Source organism: Mytilus edulis, chromosome 11 (assembly GCF_963676685.1).
Source record: "Mytilus edulis chromosome 11, xbMytEdul2.2, whole genome shotgun sequence".
NCBI classification, from domain to species: Eukaryota; Metazoa; Mollusca; class Bivalvia; order Mytilida; family Mytilidae; genus Mytilus; species Mytilus edulis.
In genome coordinates, this window is record NC_092354.1 from 53,130,289 (window position 1) to 53,152,293 (window position 22,005).

The 22,005-nt window shown below is 33.0% G+C and overlaps 1 protein-coding gene across 1 annotated transcript; it reads left to right on the forward strand.

Moving 5' to 3' along the window:
* Positions 1-8,427: 8,427 nt before the first annotated feature.
* On the forward strand, positions 8,428-16,792 carry LOC139495818 (uncharacterized). The gene is made up of 3 exons (XM_071284202.1): positions 8,428-8,791; positions 15,120-15,339; positions 16,490-16,792. Exons 1-3 carry the CDS (start codon positions 8,588-8,590, stop codon positions 16,705-16,707), a joined length of 642 nt encoding a protein of 213 aa, XP_071140303.1. The 5' UTR covers positions 8,428-8,587; the 3' UTR covers positions 16,708-16,792.
* Positions 16,793-22,005: the final 5,213 nt, after the last annotated feature.

Consider the following 22,005-nt stretch of genomic DNA (forward strand, 5'->3'; position numbering starts at 1 on the left):
TGGTGTAGAAGGAAAATAGTATTCTTGAAGAAAAAACTACATAACATAAACTTGTTTGAATCTGTTGTATTTGCAAACGAAAAACTGAATAAATTTATTTGAGACAGCAGGGACGATTAGTTCGGTTTTGTATATTGTTAAGATTTTTTTAAAGAGGGGACTTTTTAGATATTAATTTATGTTATCTCTGTAGTGGTCAGATGGTCAGCATCACATATTGGATAAATTGTTCATATGGCAATGGGTTTCTATTAGGGATGTCAAGGAGTACTCGCGATCGAGTACTCAGGTACTCGCTCGGATGGCCGAGTACTCGAGTACAGTTTTAGTACTCGGATAGTCGTATGCCTGTTATACATCTTGAGATATTTCTCTTCACATTTCCACTAACTTTAGTTCCGTTGAAATATCTCCTTCGTAATACTAAATAAAATCAATTAACAACATAAATATGTTTATCCTGGTGCTACTATTTGTCAGAGTAGTACCAGCAACGTCATATACTACCGAGAGAATGTTTTCATGCGCACTACTTAAAACAAAAAATAGAAAGTCAAACAGTCTTTCGTCTGAAATTGTTAACCAGATCATAATTCTAAACAAGAACAACATCAAAGTGACCTGCGGTGAACCATACGCAACTGATTAGAGACATGTTTACGGTGTTTGTACACGGATCAACACTTTCATGGATTAAGACTTCTAAACTCTGACATGACAAGCCGTAAAAACGTACCTTCTTTGTTAATCAAGACTTCGTAAACGTGATTGGTTTGAGATGTAAATTAATTTAATTACTCTGTATTTGAAACTTGACTATAATTGTTTAACTTACAATCTAAACATAGGCGAAAGTACGAGAGCGACGTTCAAACCCAAAAGTCAAAATAAACTGACAACGTCATGTCCAAAAAAAAGGAAATTAGACAAACGATAGTGCAAAAAAACCCCATCAAAACCCAGAAAAAGTAAGACTGAGCTACACGAAAAAGCACAAGTAATTTGATGTCCATTATGTTGTTGACAAATTAATGGACAAGTCGTTTTATAAAAACAATACCAACTCCTCAGGAACAAATGATAAGTATAATGTCTACTTTTGTCGCACTATAGATGGATATTTTTCTTTCGTTTATATGTTAATAAAAGGTAATAACAACAACATTGCATCCCACCTATAATCCAAACTTTTCAATAGACGTTTTAGATTTATCCGAGTACTCGCGAGTACTCGAGTATCATGACCGAGTATCCGAGTATTCAATGTCAGATCTTTTGACATCCCTAGTTTATATGTTTGGGAAAAGTTCAAAGGTGGCCAGTGAATGATTGAGGGTACAACCTCCTGATTAAACAATGATTGTGTGGAGTCAGCATGAGTTTATTCAACTTAAGGAAAGTCTGATGCACAACATTATAAACCTGGTAGCTATGTTGATTTTGTTTCCTTATAGGTTGTCAGGTATACATTAATAAAGCTATAAGTGACTCCCAAACCCTTGCCAATTCGCCGTTTCAGAATCTAATGCATCCTGGGTAATATTTTCAAAAGTGTACAACAAAACGTCCTGATTGGTTAAAAATGTCATAAACAATGGAAATTTAACCAATGTCGTGACGTTATTTTCATTTTGGGGTACGAACAATGAAATTACCCATGATGCTTTAGATTCTGAAACGGCCAATTATGAATTTCCTTTCTGTTTATCTTACTATTTCCATTTACGTTACAAAATATAAAAGAAGGTTATACCTATTCCGGGTGAATTTTGTCTTATTGTTCAACCTATAAAACAATCATTGTGGTCACGTATCGGAAATCTGCCCATAACGGACATACACTATTTATATAAATTAAAACATATCACGTTGTCTTACTTACTTTATATTTGCCCGGGTCCTCCACCACTTTTTATATTTGGACTCCACCACTTTTTATATTTGGTTTTGGTGTTGTTTTGGGGTTGGACTAACTCAACTTGGTTTAGCAAGAGGTTGGATGAAACTTTGTATATTTAGATAACCAGTACTTTTTATGCTGTTCGTGTTTAGGACTTGATCATACCACAAGGGTTTCAGAAATAGTACCTTTAAATAAAAACACAAAGTTCTGTTCAGTTGGAATTTACAGATTTGTTTTAATTCTGATAATACAATACAAAACATCAAATTAAAATACAAATTAAAAATAGTGATAATTAATAAATACAATAAAGTTGTAAATAAATCAAATGACATTGAATAATTTAAGTTTTCCGTTAAATTGATAAAGTTAAACGAGTACATTGTTTCTATTTTCGGATTACAGTTTAAAAATTTACTTTTAACCACAGATTATATCTCAATTAAATTGATTAAGTCGTTACCAAACATGTGTAAAGTTTACTAACCTTAAAATAAAAACACAAAGTTCTGTTCAGTTGGTATTTACAGATAGTACACCAACTGAACAAACTTGTTTATATAGTACCCGGAGAAATTATCCCATTATTAAAATAAAGTCATAAATGTCGGTACTTAACTTATGCAACTTTGAAGTGACCGATGAATTACCCTTATTAAAAGTCTTAACTCCCCCAATACACTTAAAAGTAACATGTGTTATGGTGTTTATGTAACATGGTCATTCAGTTATCTGAATGTAGTGTTTATTCACATCATAAACCCCACTGGCTAAATTTGTACAAGGTCAATAAAATTTTATACATGGTCATTTATCTGGACAAGTGCAACTAAACTATGATTACATTATACTTCAAACTTTCATGTATGTCTTCGGCAAGACAATAAAACATATGTGCTCCTCTCTCAAGGTAGAAATTTAAGGAAAATTAAGCTTTCTATCGTCTTAGTCGTTAGTCTGATTGTATAAATTTCTGGAACTTGGAATAGACGTAAGTATATCATTTAGTATGTATGTTGTTCCTTGAATTTAGAAGTCTTATTTCTCTATTCCATTATACTAAGGATTGTCACTACAAACTGCGAAGAGTCTGAAAAGACCACATTTTACTCGACCAGTCTCGACTAGGTCTCTACAATACTTAACTGTACTTAATTGTACTCGACTCTACTTAATTAGTCTGATTCAGTACTAAATGATCTTGATATAGTCTGAATTGGTCTCGACCAAGCCTCAACCAGTCTCGACCTGTCTCGACTTGTCTCGACTCAGTCTCAATAAGTCTCGACCTGTCTCGACTCAGTCTCAACCAGTCTCGACTAGTCTGGACCTTCAAATTTAGTCTTGACTGGTGTAAATCATCCCATGTAACTAAATTAAATATAGATCGTGTCTTTACATTCCAGTTTATTTGGTAGTTGGATTCATTGCTTTAAAATGAAAGAAATAAATTAAGAGGTAAAAAAAAAATTAAATTCAGATAGGCATCTTTAATTTTTTTAAATCAACTTGGATTTTCATAAAACTATGCAGCTATCTAAGTAATATATTGACCTTACTGAATCCCAGGTCATTATGTAGTTTGGTGTATTGCTGTCAAATTTAAGAATTAAATTAATGTAGGTTAAAACAAAGCTAGGATTTGCAATTTCGGACAAATTCATATAGTACACTTTAAATTTTTTTATAACTGTTTCAAATCAACTTTTTGTTGTCTGTTCTATGGTCGGGTTGTTGTCTCTTTGACACATTCCCCATTTCCATTCTCAATTTTATTTGATTTTCAGCAAACTATGGAGCTATTTTAGTAAAATATTGATCTTACCGAATCATAGGTCATTATGTAGTTTAATGTATTGCTGTCAAATTTAAGAATTAATTTAATCTAGGTAAAATAAAGCTAAAATTTGCAGTTCAGACAGATAGTACACTTTAGATTATTTCAAAGCAACTTGGATTTTCATCCAAATCTAAAGCTATCTTTATTATATATTATTCTTACAAAAAACAGGTTATTTGGTAATTTGGTGTATTGTGTCAAATTTAAATATTCAAATTGTAGGCATCTAATACCCCAGTCCCACTAGGCCACGATCGCACTACGATCTGTGAAAAAAATGCAAATTTTGATGATCGTGGTACGATCGTGTAGGTCGCAGTAAGGTCGTACCACGGTCGTGGTGAGGTCTTCAAGATCGTGAAGAGCGTGGCCAACTTTTAACATGTTCAAAACAATCGTGGTGCGGTCGTGGCGAAATTAGGTCGTAGTAGAAGCGTAGTGAGAGCGCACTAAGATCGTAGTAAGATCGCAAAGGTCGCTGTACAATCGTAGCGAGAGCGTAGCGAAAGCGTGATTCTATTCGGAGATATTGCGCTACGATCTCACAGCGACGTTATCACGACCTTACTACGACCATCACGTTTTCACCGCGACCCAACTACGCTTCCACTACGACTTTACCACGCTGTTCACGACCACAGTACGATTCTAGCACGCCCTTGCCGTCCTCATCAAGCTCTTCTCACGAACTTACTACGTTCACACTACGACCATCATTTTTATTGTCATTTTCACATAAAATATATAAAAAAAACTCCCTAGATTTTGTTTGTCTGAATGTATTTATTCATTTGCTCTAACGGCTCAACCATGCTTCTCGTTTTTATATAGATAATACCGTTGGGTTTTCCTGTTTAAATGGTTAAACATTAGTATTTTTTGGGGTCCGTTATAGCGTGCTGTTCAGTGTGAGCTAAGGCTCCGTATTGAAGGCCGTACCTTGGCCTATAATGGTTTACTTTTATAGATTTTTACGTTGATGGAGAGTTGTCTCATTGGCACTCATACCACATCTTCCTATATATATTGACACATCTGTGTCATCTCTGCTATCGTTCACTAAAATATCGTCATTTGAGCTTTATGGACCAGCAATAGGTTGTAATTTAGGTTTGATTGGTCGCTCCGACATCTCTTGATGGCAAGTATTATACTACTTATGTGTATAGTATCAGTTTAATTGAAGTCTGGAGCTGGCATGTCAGTTAACTGCTAGTAGTTTGTTGTTATTTATGTATTATTGTCATTTTCTTTTTTTTCTTTAGTCACATCTTTTGACATTAGACTCGGACTTGTCTTGAACTGAATTTTAATGTGCGTATTGTTATGCGTTTACTTTTCTTCATTGGCTAGAGGTATAGGGGGAGGGTTGAGATCTCACAAACATGTTTAACCCCACTATTTTTGCGCCTGTCCCAAGTCAGGAGCCTCTGGCCTTTGTTAGTCTTGTACTATTTTTAATTTTAGTTTCTTGTGTACTATTTTGAGTTTAGTATGGCGTTCATACTTTTCTCCCTCTGCCTCTACATCAACCCCTACCACCACGCCCACGTGTTCTAGTAGATTTTGGTGGCATGACTGTATAGTTTCCGAGAAATCTCCGTTTTAATCAGAAATAGAAGGAATGGAACTATATTGATATGAAACACGATATTGACGGTATTGCTGAGAACGTAGTAAGATCGCGGTATGAACGTAGTATAATCGTGGTAAGAACGTGCTATAATCGTAGTAAGATCGTGTTGCAATCGGATAACTCGTGGCATGGTCGTAGTGAGAACGTGAAGAGCATAGAAAGATCTTTATAAGCGTAGTGAGGTCGCAGAATAAGCGCGTGAGAACGTGGTTTAATCGTAGCGGGATCGTTGTAGAAGCGTAATTAGGACGTAGTAGCATCGTGAAAGCAACGAAAATTAACATTTCATGCCGCTCATACCGCGACCTCACCACAATCTAAATTTATTTTAGATCGCGGTGAGCGTGGTGCGATCGTGGTCTAGTGGGACTGGGGCTTATCTTAATTTTGTCAAAACAAAAATTTAAGTCTTTTTTTATCCTATTTAATAGGTCATTAAATTTGACAGCAATACACCAATATACAAAACAACCTGGTTTCTATTGTATGATCAATATATCATAAAGATAGCTGAAAAGTTTGATAAAAAACAAGCTGATTTGAAAAAAGTTATGAAATTAAAAAAAAAAACCTTTTTTTTGTTAAAACAAGAATTAAATATCATGAACTTTCATAACAATCCTTGATAACCTTTCGAAAAGGGAAACATGTTCCAAAGTGACGGTATTTTTTTTTTTAATCAAATCTAAAAATATTTTCTGTTACTAAGATAGCAGCATAGTTTGATGAAAATCCAAGTTGATTTGAAAAGGTTAGAAAAAAATTAAAGTGTGCTTTCTATCTAATTTTGTCCGAAATTGCAAATCCTAGCTTGTTTCACCTACATTAATAATCTGAACTGACATGGGATTCAGTAAGATCAATGTATTACTTAGATAGCTGTATAGTTTGATGAAAATCCAACTTGATTTGAAAAAGTTTTTTTTTAAATTCTTAAATTTGACAGCAATACATTAAACTACATAATGACCTATGATTCGGTAAGATCAATATTTTACTAAAATAGCTCCATAGTTTGCTGAAAATCAAATAAAATTGAGAATGGAAATGGGGAATGTGTCATAGAGACAACAACCCGACCATAGAACAGACAACAAAAAGTTGATTTGAAACAGTTATAAAAAAATTTAAACTGTACTATCTGAATATAGTCCTAACTGCAAAGTTAATTTTTACCTAGATTAATTTAATTCTTAAATTTGACAGCAATACACCAATCTTTATAACAACCTGGGATTCAGTAAGATCAATATATTACAAATATACTTGCATACTTTGATGAATATCCAAGTTAATTTGAAAAACTTATAAAAAAGAATTAAAGTGTACTATGCTGAGCCGGACTCAACTAGTTTAACCACAATCTCGATGAATATATAACGAACACAACTTGTTTTGAAAATTGTAATTATAATATTTCACCAGAAAGGTATACATAGTAGTCAGTAGATTGGTAAACTGAAAGAAATAAAAATACAATATTTTACAACGTGTACGAAGATATATGAACGTTAAATACAAGATATTAATCGAGTCAAAAACGAAAGTAGAATTTACAGTTCATTTCTCGGATATAAATAACATAACACTGTTTATGAATGAATCAAACGTACTTGACAGTGGTATGTCTCGCTTTCCTCAGAAGGTTAAGTGTCGTTCATTTAACATGTGTTGAAATACTGAAGCGGACAGTGTCACGGGAATTAAAGCCGTCAATAACTACGGTGATGTAAGAAATTGGTCCAGTGCGATTTATTCCGGGTAATAATGAAAACATATAGTATACATTGAAAGTGAAACAGAATACTCCCCGTCTGATGTCTAACTGATATCACCATTTAAAATAAACTACTCGGGGAAAAAAGAGTTAATCTTATATTCAAATACAATACTGGTATTCCTTAAAAATCGTAAGACTATATGACTTATTGTGTGGAATTTGTATAACCTTGCTATTATTATTTGCTGTCCTAAGTTACACGTACATATACATGGTATATTATTGATACATTGAATGAATGTTGAGATAGTATTGATTATAAGAATGGTAAAATATACAGAATGCCCAGTCTTTTCTTTGGTGTTAATCTAATGATTAGTTCGCTCACACCAGCTTTCAGCTTTACACTATATAAATTCGATATGCAATTTTAATAGCATCTAAAACGTAAATCCAGTATAGAAATGAACGTATGTCCCCATACCGGCATACGAAAATTTATATAATGTTTATATTTAGGGTGTTTTTTTTCTCAAAGTGACGTTATATCTCTATTAGCCTGGAAATGTCATAGCGGATCACTTAATAAATACCTTATATCTGAGAGCGGGATAGAGCATCTTGTTACCTCTAAAATAAAGCAATCTGTTGTCGCTCTGTTCAAGTTGATCAATGGTGTCGGGCAGTTGTAACTAATTTTTAGAAATTCTATGAGCCGTTGTGAATTGTTAGTAGGTCTAAAATATTAAGACAATTCCTTACTTATATAATGATTTACATTCATTGTTCACAAGTAAGAAACACCAAATACTTCTATTTCATTGATCGAAAGTACTTTGTGTTACATGTTTGTTTTTTGTTCTTTTTTTTGTACATGAATAAGACCGTTAGTTTTCTCGTTTAAATTATTTTACATTTGTCATTTCGGGGCATTTTGTAGCTGACTATGCGGTATGGGCTTTGCGCATTGTTGAAGGCCGTACGGTGACCTATAGTTGTTAATTTCTGTGTCATTTGGTCTCTTGTTGAGAGTTTTCTCATTGGCAATCATACCACATTTTCTTTTTTATATTTGTTTTAAAAATTCTTAACTGTATTGTGTACTATTCTCTATTCCATTAATATATCATCCAGACCCTCTTAATAAGATGCAGATGCAGTAAATGACAGGAGTTTTGTTTTTTTATTTACTACCTAAATAAAGGGTGTTCTAGAATTTGAAAAGTTGGAACATGAGAAAGTTTTGTACTAGTTTCTAAATCATATTTATTCATGATGTAACCACATAAGATTTTAATTACGTAATTTTGTCTACTTTTAAAACAATATGTCAAAATTATATATGATGCCTAATACGTGCGTTTGTTCACTTGTAAACTTCAGTGCATGTTTACTCGAGATCGGAAAGGGCTCTAGTATAAGAACACTGTTAACAATTTAATTAATTTCTAATTTTCTATTATAGTAAGACTGTTAAAAACTTTTGAAATGGAACAAAACGAATTTCCAGTAAGGTCTGGGATGGATGACCCAAATACAAAATGGCGACATGGAAAACCGGACTACACTGTGGTCAACAACAAATTCATGCGCGAGAAAAGTAAGAATCACCAAACTGGATCTTTGGAGAAAACAGTGGAAGACTTAGTGAAATCCTGGGAGATGGAAAGTTCACACAAATCTGATCTTAAGGTAGGATGTCCTACTAGTGAGGGAGCAACCATGTAACTTCAAAAAAAGGGGGGGGGGGGGTTTGGGGTCTAAGTCACAAAGTTTGTTTTTCGCACAAAGCGCTAACATTTTGTTTAGTAATTCTATGCTTTCAATCAAATTATTTTTACAAAATTTAACACAAGAAAGTATGGGTAAAATCTGGAGTCAGAATCTTTTTTTTTTTGTCATCTGCTTGACCACAATTTCTTTTCCTTCATCAAATTGGGGACCAGAATATATTTTAAGGAAAACAACCATACCCACCCACCCAAATCCCCACATTTTTAAAGTTAAATAATCGTTCCTTTATCTTTGTAAATCCATAGATTCGTTGTTTTGCGGTTCTTAATTTCTCTGTATCTTTGAAAAAATTATCATTCTGTAAAATTCGCATGATGATTGTTTTACTACTGAAATTTTTCAATAATCAGATTATTTTTATTTCTGTACAGAATTCAGAAAAAAAAATGTCGAATTTATAATTTCAGTTGTACAAAGGGCCAAGTGAGCTTTTCCCAACACTTGGCGTCCGTCGTCCGTCGTCGTTAACTTTTACAAAAATCTTCTCCTCTGAAACTACTAGGTCAAATTTAACCAAACTTGACCACAACCATCACTAGGGTATCTAGTTTAAAAAATGTGTCCGGTGACCCGGCCAACCAACCAAGATGGCCGCCATGGCTAAAAATAGAACATAGGGGTAAAATGTACATTTTGGCTTATAACTCTGAAACCAAAGCATTTAGAGCAAATCTGACACGTGTAAAATTGTTTATCAGGTCAAGATCTATCTGCCCTGAAATTTTCAGATGAATCGGACAACCGGTTGTTGGTTTGCTGCCCCTGAATTGGTAATTTTAAGAACATTTTTGCCGTTTTTGGTTATTATCTTGAACATTATTATAGATAGAGATAAACTAAACTGTAAACAGCAATAATGTTCTGTCAGCAAAGTAAGATCTAAAAATAAGTCAACATGATTAAAATGGTCAGTTGACCTCTTATGGAGTTATTGCCCTTTATAGTCAATTTTTAACAATTTTCATTAATTTAGTAAATTTTTGTAAATTTTTACAAAATATTTTCCTCTGTATCTAAAGGGCCAAGTTTATTATAGATAGAGAAAATTGTAAGTAGCAAGAATGTTCAGTAAAGTATGATCTACAAACATCACCATAACCAAAACACAATTGTGTCATGAATCCATCTGTGACCTCTTTAATATGCACATAGACCAAGGTGAGCGACACAGGCTCTTTAGAGCCTATAGTTTTATAAGGCGTTTTTTAAATTGATCGTGTACTAAAACATTTTTGGACAAAAAAGTACAGTGATTGGAAAGATATTTTGACTTATAGTTCTCTAAGACTGTGACTGTGTGTCCTCAGTTGTTGGTTGTGGAAAACTAACGGCCTAATTTATACCAAAACAGTTGACGAAAGCAAATATGACAGATTTGAACAAAGCGACAACCGCTATACAACAGGCTCATACAGATTGTGACAGGGTTAAACATGTTAAGGTGCGGTCAAACCTCCTCCTACCTTTGCCATGGTGTAACTGTACATCTCGAGAACAAATAAAATAATCGGGATGCATACAAATAGAAATACATCTAACAAAACAACAGATTGAACATTGACGGTTTTTTCATCTCTACAACAAGAAGAAACAAAACTGAGAATGGTATTTTGTCACAATTCATGGGTCTGTAACTCGGTGGTGGTTATTGATTGCTGTCTATTATTAATTGTTTTTTTAATTCTTTTATTTATTCATGGGTACCGTTTACTTATTTGCATTCTTTTACATATTGTTATGTCGGATCCTTGTATATCTTACTATACGATATGAGTTTTTACCATTGTTGAGGGTTGTAATGTGACCTTCACTTTAGGTGGCTAACATCTACGTGCAAGGGTCTGTTGAGGATATTGGCAACTATTTCACATTTTTCTGGGGAGTTTAATTTGACTTTTTTTTTAGGTTTTTGAAAGAACTGTTCCCTGTTTTTTTTTATTAAAATAACTCATTCAAAGTTAGAAATGTTTTCGCCTTGAAACGCGTAAGCTTGGTAATAAACACCAGTCAACAATACTTATTTATACTTGTCTAAGTATGTGAAATGCATTGAAGTATTCATATATTAAAAAAATGAAATCAATTAAAAAACAATATCTGTCGCATACATCAATCTTTTAAGTGTTAATTTAGAAAGATATGATGCATCGATAAATGTTCTTAATATAATATATTAGTTTTAAAAGTGCAAATGTAGGTATGGAATATTGACGTAACGGTTTTTTGTATTCATTAGACTAAACTACTTTATCATTTGATAGTCTTTATCTAAGGCCGTGTTCACACCAAACGCCGTGTACAGTAAACATGTTTACATTTGGTTTAATGTAATGTACACTAGTTTCACAATACATTTCTTCACATCTATACACCTTGTTTAGCTACCTGTACATAAGATTTGTTCACACTTGTAAACTATATGTCATTTAAATGTTCATTACGTAGAACCGAATTCAAATTTTCGAACAACTTTTCTAGCAGTTAGGGAACAACCATTTGAATTAAAAAAAAAAAGGGGGGGGGACAGATTTTTTCACAATTTGATTAAAACAAAAATCGAGTCATACAGATGATTAGAATGAACAAATATTCTGAATCCAAAGTTTCCCCATACATTATAGTGTTAAATATTGAATTGGTACCATCGAAAAAAAACATTAACTAAATATAAACTTTCGCGCGAGAAAAATTTCTGACTCAGAACACAACCCCCTTTTTTGAAGTAAAGTGGTTGCTCCTTTAAGAAAGTCATTTTTGATGATTTGCAGTAGTTAAAAGATGCCTCGATTACGCATTAAAAACGTAGGTTGCATCAGCGTGCTTACAGACGAAGAAAAAGAATTGCGATGTTAAGGATCACTACATTTCTATCTTTTCTGTTTTTTTTCAAATGGTATTTTTTTCTTCAAGGAGTTTTTGGCAAAGGGAGGGGGTAATGTTTTTTTTTCTTCTAATTATCTCTTAACGGATCTGAGATACTACACAAACAATTAACCTCACTATTTTTCAGTAAGGCATTTATGAGTGAATCGTTGTTTGAGTAAAGACCAGTGGCAAATATTTCTATCAGTGTGTACGTCCAGTCGATTTGGGAAGACCTTTTCAAATGAATTATGTGTTCGGAAATGATGATGGATGAGTCTTGATAAGGGGTTATTATGGCTACGTTAAGTGTTTTATAACAAATAAATATATCAAGTTTAGACAAATATTTCCGTAAAGAACTTTATTAATCAGTGTTATATGTATCAATTTTATATAAAAATCGTTTCTTTTTTTAAATATACATGGGAAAATTAAAGTTCTGAATGTCTAGTTTTGTGTACACTTAACCTACACAAGGCCTACATCGACTGCATGTAGACAAAACATGATTTAAACTACATGTAAACATTGAGTTTTACCAATGGGATCGTAAGTATAATACCGGTATGTTTAGTTTATGTGTGAGTTAGGTGACGACCATTTGATATTCGGGGGGGGGGGGCGAGGGGCCAGGAGGATTTTGAAAATAAATGGCTCAGCCTTGATAATCACAAAAATAAATGGTTTGTTCTGTGGTAGTTTGAAAATAAATTACCTGACTTGCAATGTATTGAAAATAAATTACCTGACTGGCAATGTATTGAAAATAAAAAACTCAGCAGGTCTAATCGAAAGTATGAGATGGCACCAGATTCTTCATAAATTCATCTATTATCCCCCCAAAAAAATTTAATCGGAAAACACTTCCCAATTTTTTTAATAATAAAATTACAAATATTATTTAAATAAATACTTGAAATGTATGAAAATTGGTTTCATTTAACTCGAGAGATATATTGTCTCAGGAAACCTTACCTCACTTTTATTTTAACAGGGCCGTAACTACATTGAGGCAAATTTTCAAAACCAAACGTTTGTCTCCATATCAAATTGTGTTCATGGCGAGTGCCTTGCAAGAAGCAAGTTTTGTTTTCCCTCAGACGTAGTCCTGATTTTTTCGGGGTCAATGTTTATTATTTATTTGTCTTTTGTTCATTGATTGCCCATCTGTATTCTGCTCAATAAGAGTTGCATTCCTTTTGTAATCTAATAATTTTGTTATGAACTTGATCATGAGTTTAAAAAAAAACAGCAGCCAAAGACTTAACTATGTGAATTCCATTTTTTGCTTTATCATGCTCATTGGTCTTTTAATGTTGTCCCTAGAAACTTAGTCTTACACTGAATTTATACATTTTGCTTTGAGACCAAAATATTGTCAAAAAATTATTAAAACAAAACTTGCATTTTCAGATTATAAAAGGGTCTTGGGAACACACAGAAAGTATGAAAGTATAATTTTGCATCATTTGTTCTATAGCTTCTTTGGCCTTCAATGGCTCCAAAACCCTTCAAAAAAAAAAAGTATGTATGCAATACATGTATATGCAGTTGGGAATATAAAAGATTCATTTCTGCAGAGGAGGAGGATTAACTCTAATTAAATGGTACATATTGCAATGGGTCTTCTCGCTACATTGAAGACCCATTGGTTGCCTTCGGCTGTTGTTTGCTCTGTGGTCGGGTGGTTGTCGCTTTGACATATTCACCATTTCCTTTCTCAATTTTATTTTGACTATACATGTATTATTTATAATAAACAAATCATTTAAAAATTGTATGTTTTCGAATATCATAAATAAAGTTGTGAAAATAAATAATCAGTCCCCTTACACTAACACAACACCGAGTTTAGGTCATGCAACGTGAACACGGCCTAAATTTAGGATGTTCGTTACATGTAATAAAATTGAGAATGGAAATTGGGAATGTGTCAAAGAGACAACAACCCGACCAAATAAAAAAACAACAGCAGAGGGTCACCAACAGGTCTCCAATGTAGCGAGAAATTCTCGCACCCGGAGGCGTCCTTCAGCTGGCTCCTAAATAAATATTTACAAGTCCAGTGATAATGAACGCCATACTAATTTCCAAATTGTACACAAGAAACTAAAATTAAAATAATACAAGACTAACAAAGGCCAGAGGCTCCTGACTTGGGACAGGCGCAAAAAATGCGGCGGGGTTAAACATGTTTGTGAGATCTCAACCCCCCCCCCCCCCCACCTATACCTCTAACCAATGTAGAAAAGTAAACGCATAACAATACGCACATTAAAATTCTGTTCAAGAGAAGTCCGAGTCTGATGTCAGAAGATGTAACCAAAGAAAATAAACAAAATGACAATAATACATAAATAACAACAGACTACTAGCAGTTAACTGACATGCCAGCTCCAGACTTCAATTAAACTGACTGAAAGATTATGAGTTCATCATATGAACATCAGGCACAATCCTTCCCGTTAGGGGTTTAGTATCATACCATCATAACATATATGAGAAGAACATAACCCATGTCATGTTTACTTTTTGTCGGATATTCGGATTCCTTTAGTTTTATCCATGCAAAGCCAATAAATATTGTGCCCACTAAACCTTAATTTTCTTAATGACCTAATTACATTTTGTTTAAAGCATTTCTAAAAAGATGTTATTATTTCGAAAATTATGAGTAAAACGTTGCCAATGTTAAATGTATGTAAATTGTATAATCAAAAGAGAGTAATCTCCCGCCTAAATTTCAATTGATTATGTCTAAAAAAAAACATCGACCTGTAATTTTTCTAATCTTTATGTTCCATTTTTTATAAAGTATTACTATCTAATTAGTCTTCTGAAAGGCTTCTTTTTGTAAACAGAGGAGTGATCATTCTCAATTGAATTATTTTTTAGACAGACTCGCGGCGTTAAAACAAAAGAGAGGCGAAAGATATCAGTGTAAACAAACTGACAATGTCACGAAAACACTTTTTATAAAAAAACTAACGAAAACATAGATAATATGTTAAATTAAACTGTACGTGTTCTATTAAAAGAAGCTATACAGTTGAATATAATTATAGATATTATCAATATAGTTATCAATATTTGTTAATTGATTCATTGATTGTTGGTTGCTTAAAGTCCAGTGGCAAATATTTCTTCAATATTCTGGACGCGAAAATATAAATTACAGTAGAATGGCGCAAATGTACTTTTCATTTATTTTTTGGCTCCAATGAAAGATTGTTTTTTTTTGTAAACATTTTCGCAAATGCACGTGTACTGATAATCAGGGTTATGCTTCTGAGTCAAGAAACTCAAAGTGATTTTACTTTTTGAAAGTGATCATGTGTTTACAAGTATCTTAATTTTACAGGACTGGACAACGATATCAAAAGATGGTGATTTTTATTTCCAAGTAAATGGCGGTAAAAAGTTCACAGGAGATGACAATGTAGAGTTAGGCAACTACAACATGATGTTGTTGGACTCGCCGTTTATAGATGTATCTAAGGAAACACACGATTCATCACACGACCTCTTCAAAAAGGCATTTCCGGAAGGGTTTCCGTGGGAAGTTCTAGACGTTTTATCGGGTATTTATTTAAGCAAACTGATAGTTTACTCTGGACGTTCCATGTCCTGTTTCCGTGTACCAATGTCTCAGAAATGATAATTCACTATTCGGAAATTAGTACACGCGTTTGTTCTTATATTACGTGTTTAACTTTTAATTCAAATTTTGTTGTTGTCGTCTGCTTAGCCCCCTTTCCCCCCTATCTGATAGTTAAATGATCGTTCCCTTAGAGATGACAATAATCATGACACGTCGACATTGTTAATTTGGATTTTTTTTCAATTTTTATTTCTGAATTTCTGATTGCCTTAACTTAGAAGTGTTTTTTTTTTATGTTTCTTTCTTTTTATCCGTATTATATGCCATAAAACGGAGGGGCGAAAGATACCAGAGGGACAGTCAAACTGATAGATCGAAAAAAAAACTGACAACGCCATGGCTAAAAAATAACAAATAAAAGACAAATGATAGTACACAAAACACAACAACAACAAAAAAAGAACTAAGCAACACAAAACCCACCCAAATTTGTCGTGTGATCTCATGTGCTCCGGAAGGGTAAGCAGAACCTGCTTCATATATGACACCCGTCGTGTTGTCTTATGTTCATGTTCATGTTATTACAAATAGGCTAATTCGGTAGGTCACATTCGTGAAAAGATAACGGGGTTGTAGCTATCACATAAGGAACATTTATCAGACCACATTTAAAAGAATGTCTGCTTCCCTTCCCCCGGGTCTACCCTTTGTAAACAGACCAGGAAGGCAGGTTCTGGTTTTTTTTTTTAACTGGATGTGATTGTCATAGCATGGTCACATGAATGGTTTGACTTGTCCAGTCCAGGGCACTTATCAGTTGTGTGTGCTCAATTTGAGTGTATTTATTTAGATTATCAATCCTTCTGCTTTCAAGCACTTTCCAAAAATGGAAACAAATTATTTTCAGGAAAAAAATAATTTTGATTTTTTTGTGGAAAATAATTTTTTGACCCGGGCTTATTTTTACCCGGATGGGGGGAGGGGAAACAAACATATTTTTAATTTTGGCCTCATGCCATCTGTGCAACGGATATTCCATAACGGTCAACCAACTCAAAGCTGCCATATTTTATTATTCTTTGTTGCTAGACAAGTCTGTCATTTTTTAATAAGTAATCAATGTGTTGTAGGTCCACCGATAGTAAGCTTGACATGGCGACATTGGACAAAATGGACTGGTCCATATAAAGACCAGAAACCAACAGGAGAAAACATTGAAATGGTTGGGTCATGTGTAGCGGAAGTGACGTCAGATATGAAAATAAAATACATTCAGGTTTTCTTTGATCCAAATCCAGTTATGGCAAAACTAACAGGATACAAATGTCCATTGTCTTTAATCAAATGAACAGTGGTATATCCAAACTGATCAATTCCATTATTATATTTATATAATATTATGAGGTTTCTTTATTTTAAAACATTTTTGCTCATTGTTCTTTATCTTTTAAAATAATGGCTAGACTGTAATTACTTCATAATTGTGTTTGGGACATTGTTCTGTTTTTGTAATCGGTATTTTGTATCCATTTTTGTTGTTGTTGCAGTTATAATCATTATATTCTAGAGCCCCGTGATTCTCAATTTTTTATATTACTTTTCCCCTCATTATTCTTTATTCTGTACGCCCCATCCACATCTCATATATCCGAACTTATTATTCCCACCATTATTATAATTAATATATAGATATATCCGATTGCTAGGATTTTATAAATAGGAGAAATTGTAATTGGTATCTGTTGATATTATTCATGTAAAGGTTTATGTTTTATAATGGAGAAAAATGATCAGACGTAGTTTTACCTGGTTCATACTTTCAAGAGCTGTTATTACGTGTAGTTTGACTATCACATCGTTTTGGTGATGCATTTTTAATGGGTTATATTCCAAACTAGGGCCATTAGAAATATATCTAATCAAAAAGTTGACTTTTAAAATGATAAATTATAATAAAAGATATAATCAGAATATTTTCTGGTTATTAAGGTAGTACCTAAAGTCTTTACTAAGTTTAATTTTCATAAAATTTTGAAAAAATATTTATCTTGACCCTAGAACAAAAATATAAAAACTTGAACCACACACTTTCTCGGAAAAATTTAATAGGATATATAACAGTTTGACAATCACGAGCATCACTGAAGAGACATAAATTTACTAAATTTTATCACCGGTATAAGGAAATAATTCGTAAATATAACTCAACATGCAGACATCTTATACGTTCAGGTATTTCACATCCAAAATTTTATGGAAATATTCTTTATAAAGCACAAAAATGTCAGTATTCTCCTCAGAAACTAACAAAACCTTTAAATAGACTTATTAAAAGGGGATATAGTTACGATACTGTTGTCAGGTCATTAAAGATTGCATATTTTGGCTTTAACATTGATTCACTGATAGGGTCTTTGCATCGGAACTAAACACATTTATTTCTAAAAAAACAGTTGTTGGCATGACACGGGTTATGTTCTTCTCATATATTTTATGATAGTATGATACTAAACCCCTAACGGGAGGGATTGTACCTGATATTCATATGATGAAGACATAATCTTTCAATCAGTTTAATTGAGGTCTGGAGCTGGCATGTCAGTTAACTGCTAGTAGTCTGTTGTTATTTATGTATTATTGTCATTTTATTTATTTTCTTTTGTTACATCTTTTGACATCAGACTCGGACTTCTCTTGAACTGAATTTTAATGTGCGTATTGTTATTCTTTTACTTTTCTACATTGGCTAGAGGTATAGGGGGAGGGTTGAGATCTCATAAACATGTTTAACCCCGCCGCAATTTTGCGCCTGTCCCAAGTCAGGAGCCTCTGGCCTTTGTTAGTCTTGTATGATTTTAAATTTTAGTTTCTTGTGTATAATTCGGAGTTTAGTATGACGTCCATTATCACTGTACTATTATGCATATTTTAGGGGCCAGCTGAAGGACACCTACGGGTGCGGGAATTCTCGCTACATTGAAGACCCATTGGTTGCCTTCGGCTGTTGTTTGCTCTATGGTCGGGTGGTTGTCGCTTTGACATATTCACCATTTCCTTTCTCAATTTTATTGTCGAAATGCGCATCTGGTGCAACAAAATTGGTACCGTTGATTTTATTACTACCACTGGGTCGATGCCTCTGCTGGTGGACTATTAGTCCCCGAGGGTATCACCAGCCCAGTAGCCAGTACTTCGGTACTGGCATGAAAATACGGATTTTTTGTGTTATTAAAATTTGCTGTTACACAATATTAAAAATTATTATAAATTAAGGAATGTATCTCCCTCATGCAAAGCTCTGATTCCTTTCACGAATTTGGCTATACTTTTTGGACCTTTTGGATTATAGCTCTTCATCTTTTATATAAGCTTTGGATTTCAAATATTTTGGCCACGAGCATCACTGAAGAGACATGTATTGTCGAAATGCGCATCTGGTGCAACAAAATTGGTACCGTTGATTTTAATACTACCACTGGGTCGATGCCTCTGCTGGTGGACTATTAGTCCCCGAGGGTATCACCAGCCCAGTAGCCAGTACTTCGGTACTGGCATGAAAATACGGATTTTTTGTGTTATTAAAATTTGCTGTTACACAATATTAAAAATTATTATAAATTAAGGAATGTATCTCCCTCATGCAAAGCTCTGATTCCTTTCACGAATTTGGCTATACTTTTTGGACCTTTTGGATTATAGCTCTTCATCTTTTATATAAGCTTTGGATTTCAAATATTTTGGCCACGAGCATCACTGAAGAGACATGTATTGTCGAAATGCGCATCTGGTGCAACAAAATTGGTACCGTTGATTTTATTGATCATCGAGAAGCTTTATATTTCTTAAACTATACAACGTAATTAAAACGTTTAGCTGATTTACAGAGTTATGTCCCCATAGTGTTAGGTACCACCTTAATTGAAGATTCAAGTCATAATAAAATTTAACAAGTGATACCAACAAGACGATTTGAAATGTGACAAAAATGAATCTGATTCTGATGATTAGCGTACTTTTCCAAAACTGGTGGATTAAAATTGACCATAGCCATAAATAGTAATTTACATAGAATTTGTCTTGCTGAACATTATCGATGCAACCGTTCGAAAACGGAAAATTTTGATTAACAGTGCATGAATACTTTTTTTCAAGTTTTTAAATGTATGGTTTAAATATGTTACTTATCCCTTGACTAAAAACATTGTTTAGGTTAATTTTTTTATGTTTTGAAAATAACACGGTGTCCTGCACAATGATATTGTAAATTTTTATTTCTTTACCATTAATTTTTATTAGCTTCTGTAACGCTGGTGCAGGTTGTTCGCTTCTTTTATCCAAAATCAGTGGTGGTGGAAGTAGGGCTGAAATAATATTTCTACTTCTACCGGTTAGTGACCACCGTCATCATGTTAACTATTCTGTCACAATAATTCGGAATTCGCCTTTTCAGAAACTAGAAGACTATTGGTAATCTCATTGTTTGTACACTAAAATGAAAATAATGTTACGTCATTGGTTGAATTTCAATTGTTTAGAACGTTTTTAACCAATCACAACGTTTTGGTGTACGCTTTTCCATATATGTGACCCGCCATGACATTTGCAGGCTTATGGAGGTAGAACGTCATTGTTAGAAAAATTATAAACATGATAAATATCGAGATTCAATGAAATACGTATTTGTGAAGAAGAGATAAACACTTTCGTTGGCTTCTTTTTTGCGGACGCCGAACTATACATTTTTACAAGTTTTGAAGAAGTTTTACTTTATCGTTTGAAGTGAAAAATATTTGAATCTACATTTTAAATTGATACAAAAAAAAATCAAATTTCTGCTTTATAGATTTCCTTTCATAAATGAAGTCTGAAATATATCCATAATAAATGCACCGTATCAAATGCATATAAGAGAACACCCACATGTACTTATAAACTGTTACGCGTCGCTTACTATGTATAGAGACATGCATAATAAATCTAAATTAAAAAAAAAAGGAATTCTAAAGCTTACTTTGATAAATTTTAAACTAACTTCATTTCAACAAGTTTAAATTAAATGTTCTAAAATAGAGCTACAAAAAAACAAATAATTCTCTGCCCTCAAGTTTTTCTTTCATAAATGAAGTCTGGAATATATCCATATAAATAAATGCACCGTATCAAATTAATATATGAGAACACCTACTTATAAACTGTTACGCGTCGCATACTATGTTTAGAGACATGCATAATAAATCTAAATTAAAAAAAAAAAGAATTCTTAAAGCTTACTTTGACAAATTTCAAACTAACTTCATTTCAACTAGTTTAAATTACATGTTCTAAAATAGAGCTAAGAATTGTTTGCATTGTAGTAAATTTAAGTCTTTGAAATTTTATTCAAATACGCTATTGAACATCACTAAAAGCCAATAAATACAATAATTTTGTGTTTTATAAATTAGTGGCTTCAATAAATAAAAGTCGTCATAGAACAGTCTCATTTTCATACCGGTATTTGAAATGTACGGAAGCATATTAGCGCCACACATTTTTTTTTTTCTTCCTATGTTTGCGTTGTAACGCAAACCTTTGCTAAATAACGCAAACCTTTTGCGTTAAACGCAAACCTTTGCGTTATAACGCAAACCTTTGCGATATAACGCAAACCATTGCGATATTACGCAAACCTTTGCGTTATAACGCATTTTGCGTTATATATAATAAATTATTTTATTAAAGTGTCACGTATTGATTAACAGCTGAACAATGTACAGTAAAACATATACAATATTTAAAATAATCAACACCCAGCCAAACAAATTGACTTATGAGACACTGTAAAAATATATTACAAAGTTATAAACATGTATACTAATAACCATTTAAAAATTGCATTGAAATGTTTCATCAATATTCTTTTTAAAATACTGGCTAAAAAAATCAAATTTGCAGATTTAAAATAAAAATTTAAAAAGAGAAAAGAAATATTAAAAATCATGTGATTGACAGAGCATTTCCATAATTAAATTTATAGACTTGTCATTTAAAATACTAAACAAGATAAATTAGTTAATAAAAATATGCTGTTTACTTTTAAATATTAATTCTTTGATAAAAGGTTGTTTACAAAAGTTTTAGATCAAATATCTAGATACAGTTTCCTTCGAGTGAAAAATTTATGCAGTTGTTTACATAATAGTTGTTGGATCGTATCACAATTCATAATTTCAATAAATTTTTCGTCCATACAAATATTTTGAAAGTAAGCAATATGTTTTGAAGCTTTATAAAAAGTTTCAAATCTTAAATCACTGTACAAGTCACATGTCATTAGAAAATGTTTTTCGGTTTCAACTTCGCTTAAATTACAGAATTGACAAAGTCTGTTTTGAACCGGTACTGGCGGCCTGGAGTAACGTCCTGTTTCAAGCGCTAACGGTAACGAACCCGCGCGGAACATAGCCATAAGTCTTCTTTGCGAACTAGTTAAATTTTGCCGAACATATGGTTCCACAGACACATTTTTTTTGAAAAGTCTGTATGTGCGCAGTTTATTGCCGTTTATCTCGTTGGCTTTGTCATTGAATAAATCTTTTTGCCACTCTTGATTGTCCAATTCTGAGAGTTTTTCATTTGCAATTTTCATCACTAATTTTGTAGATAG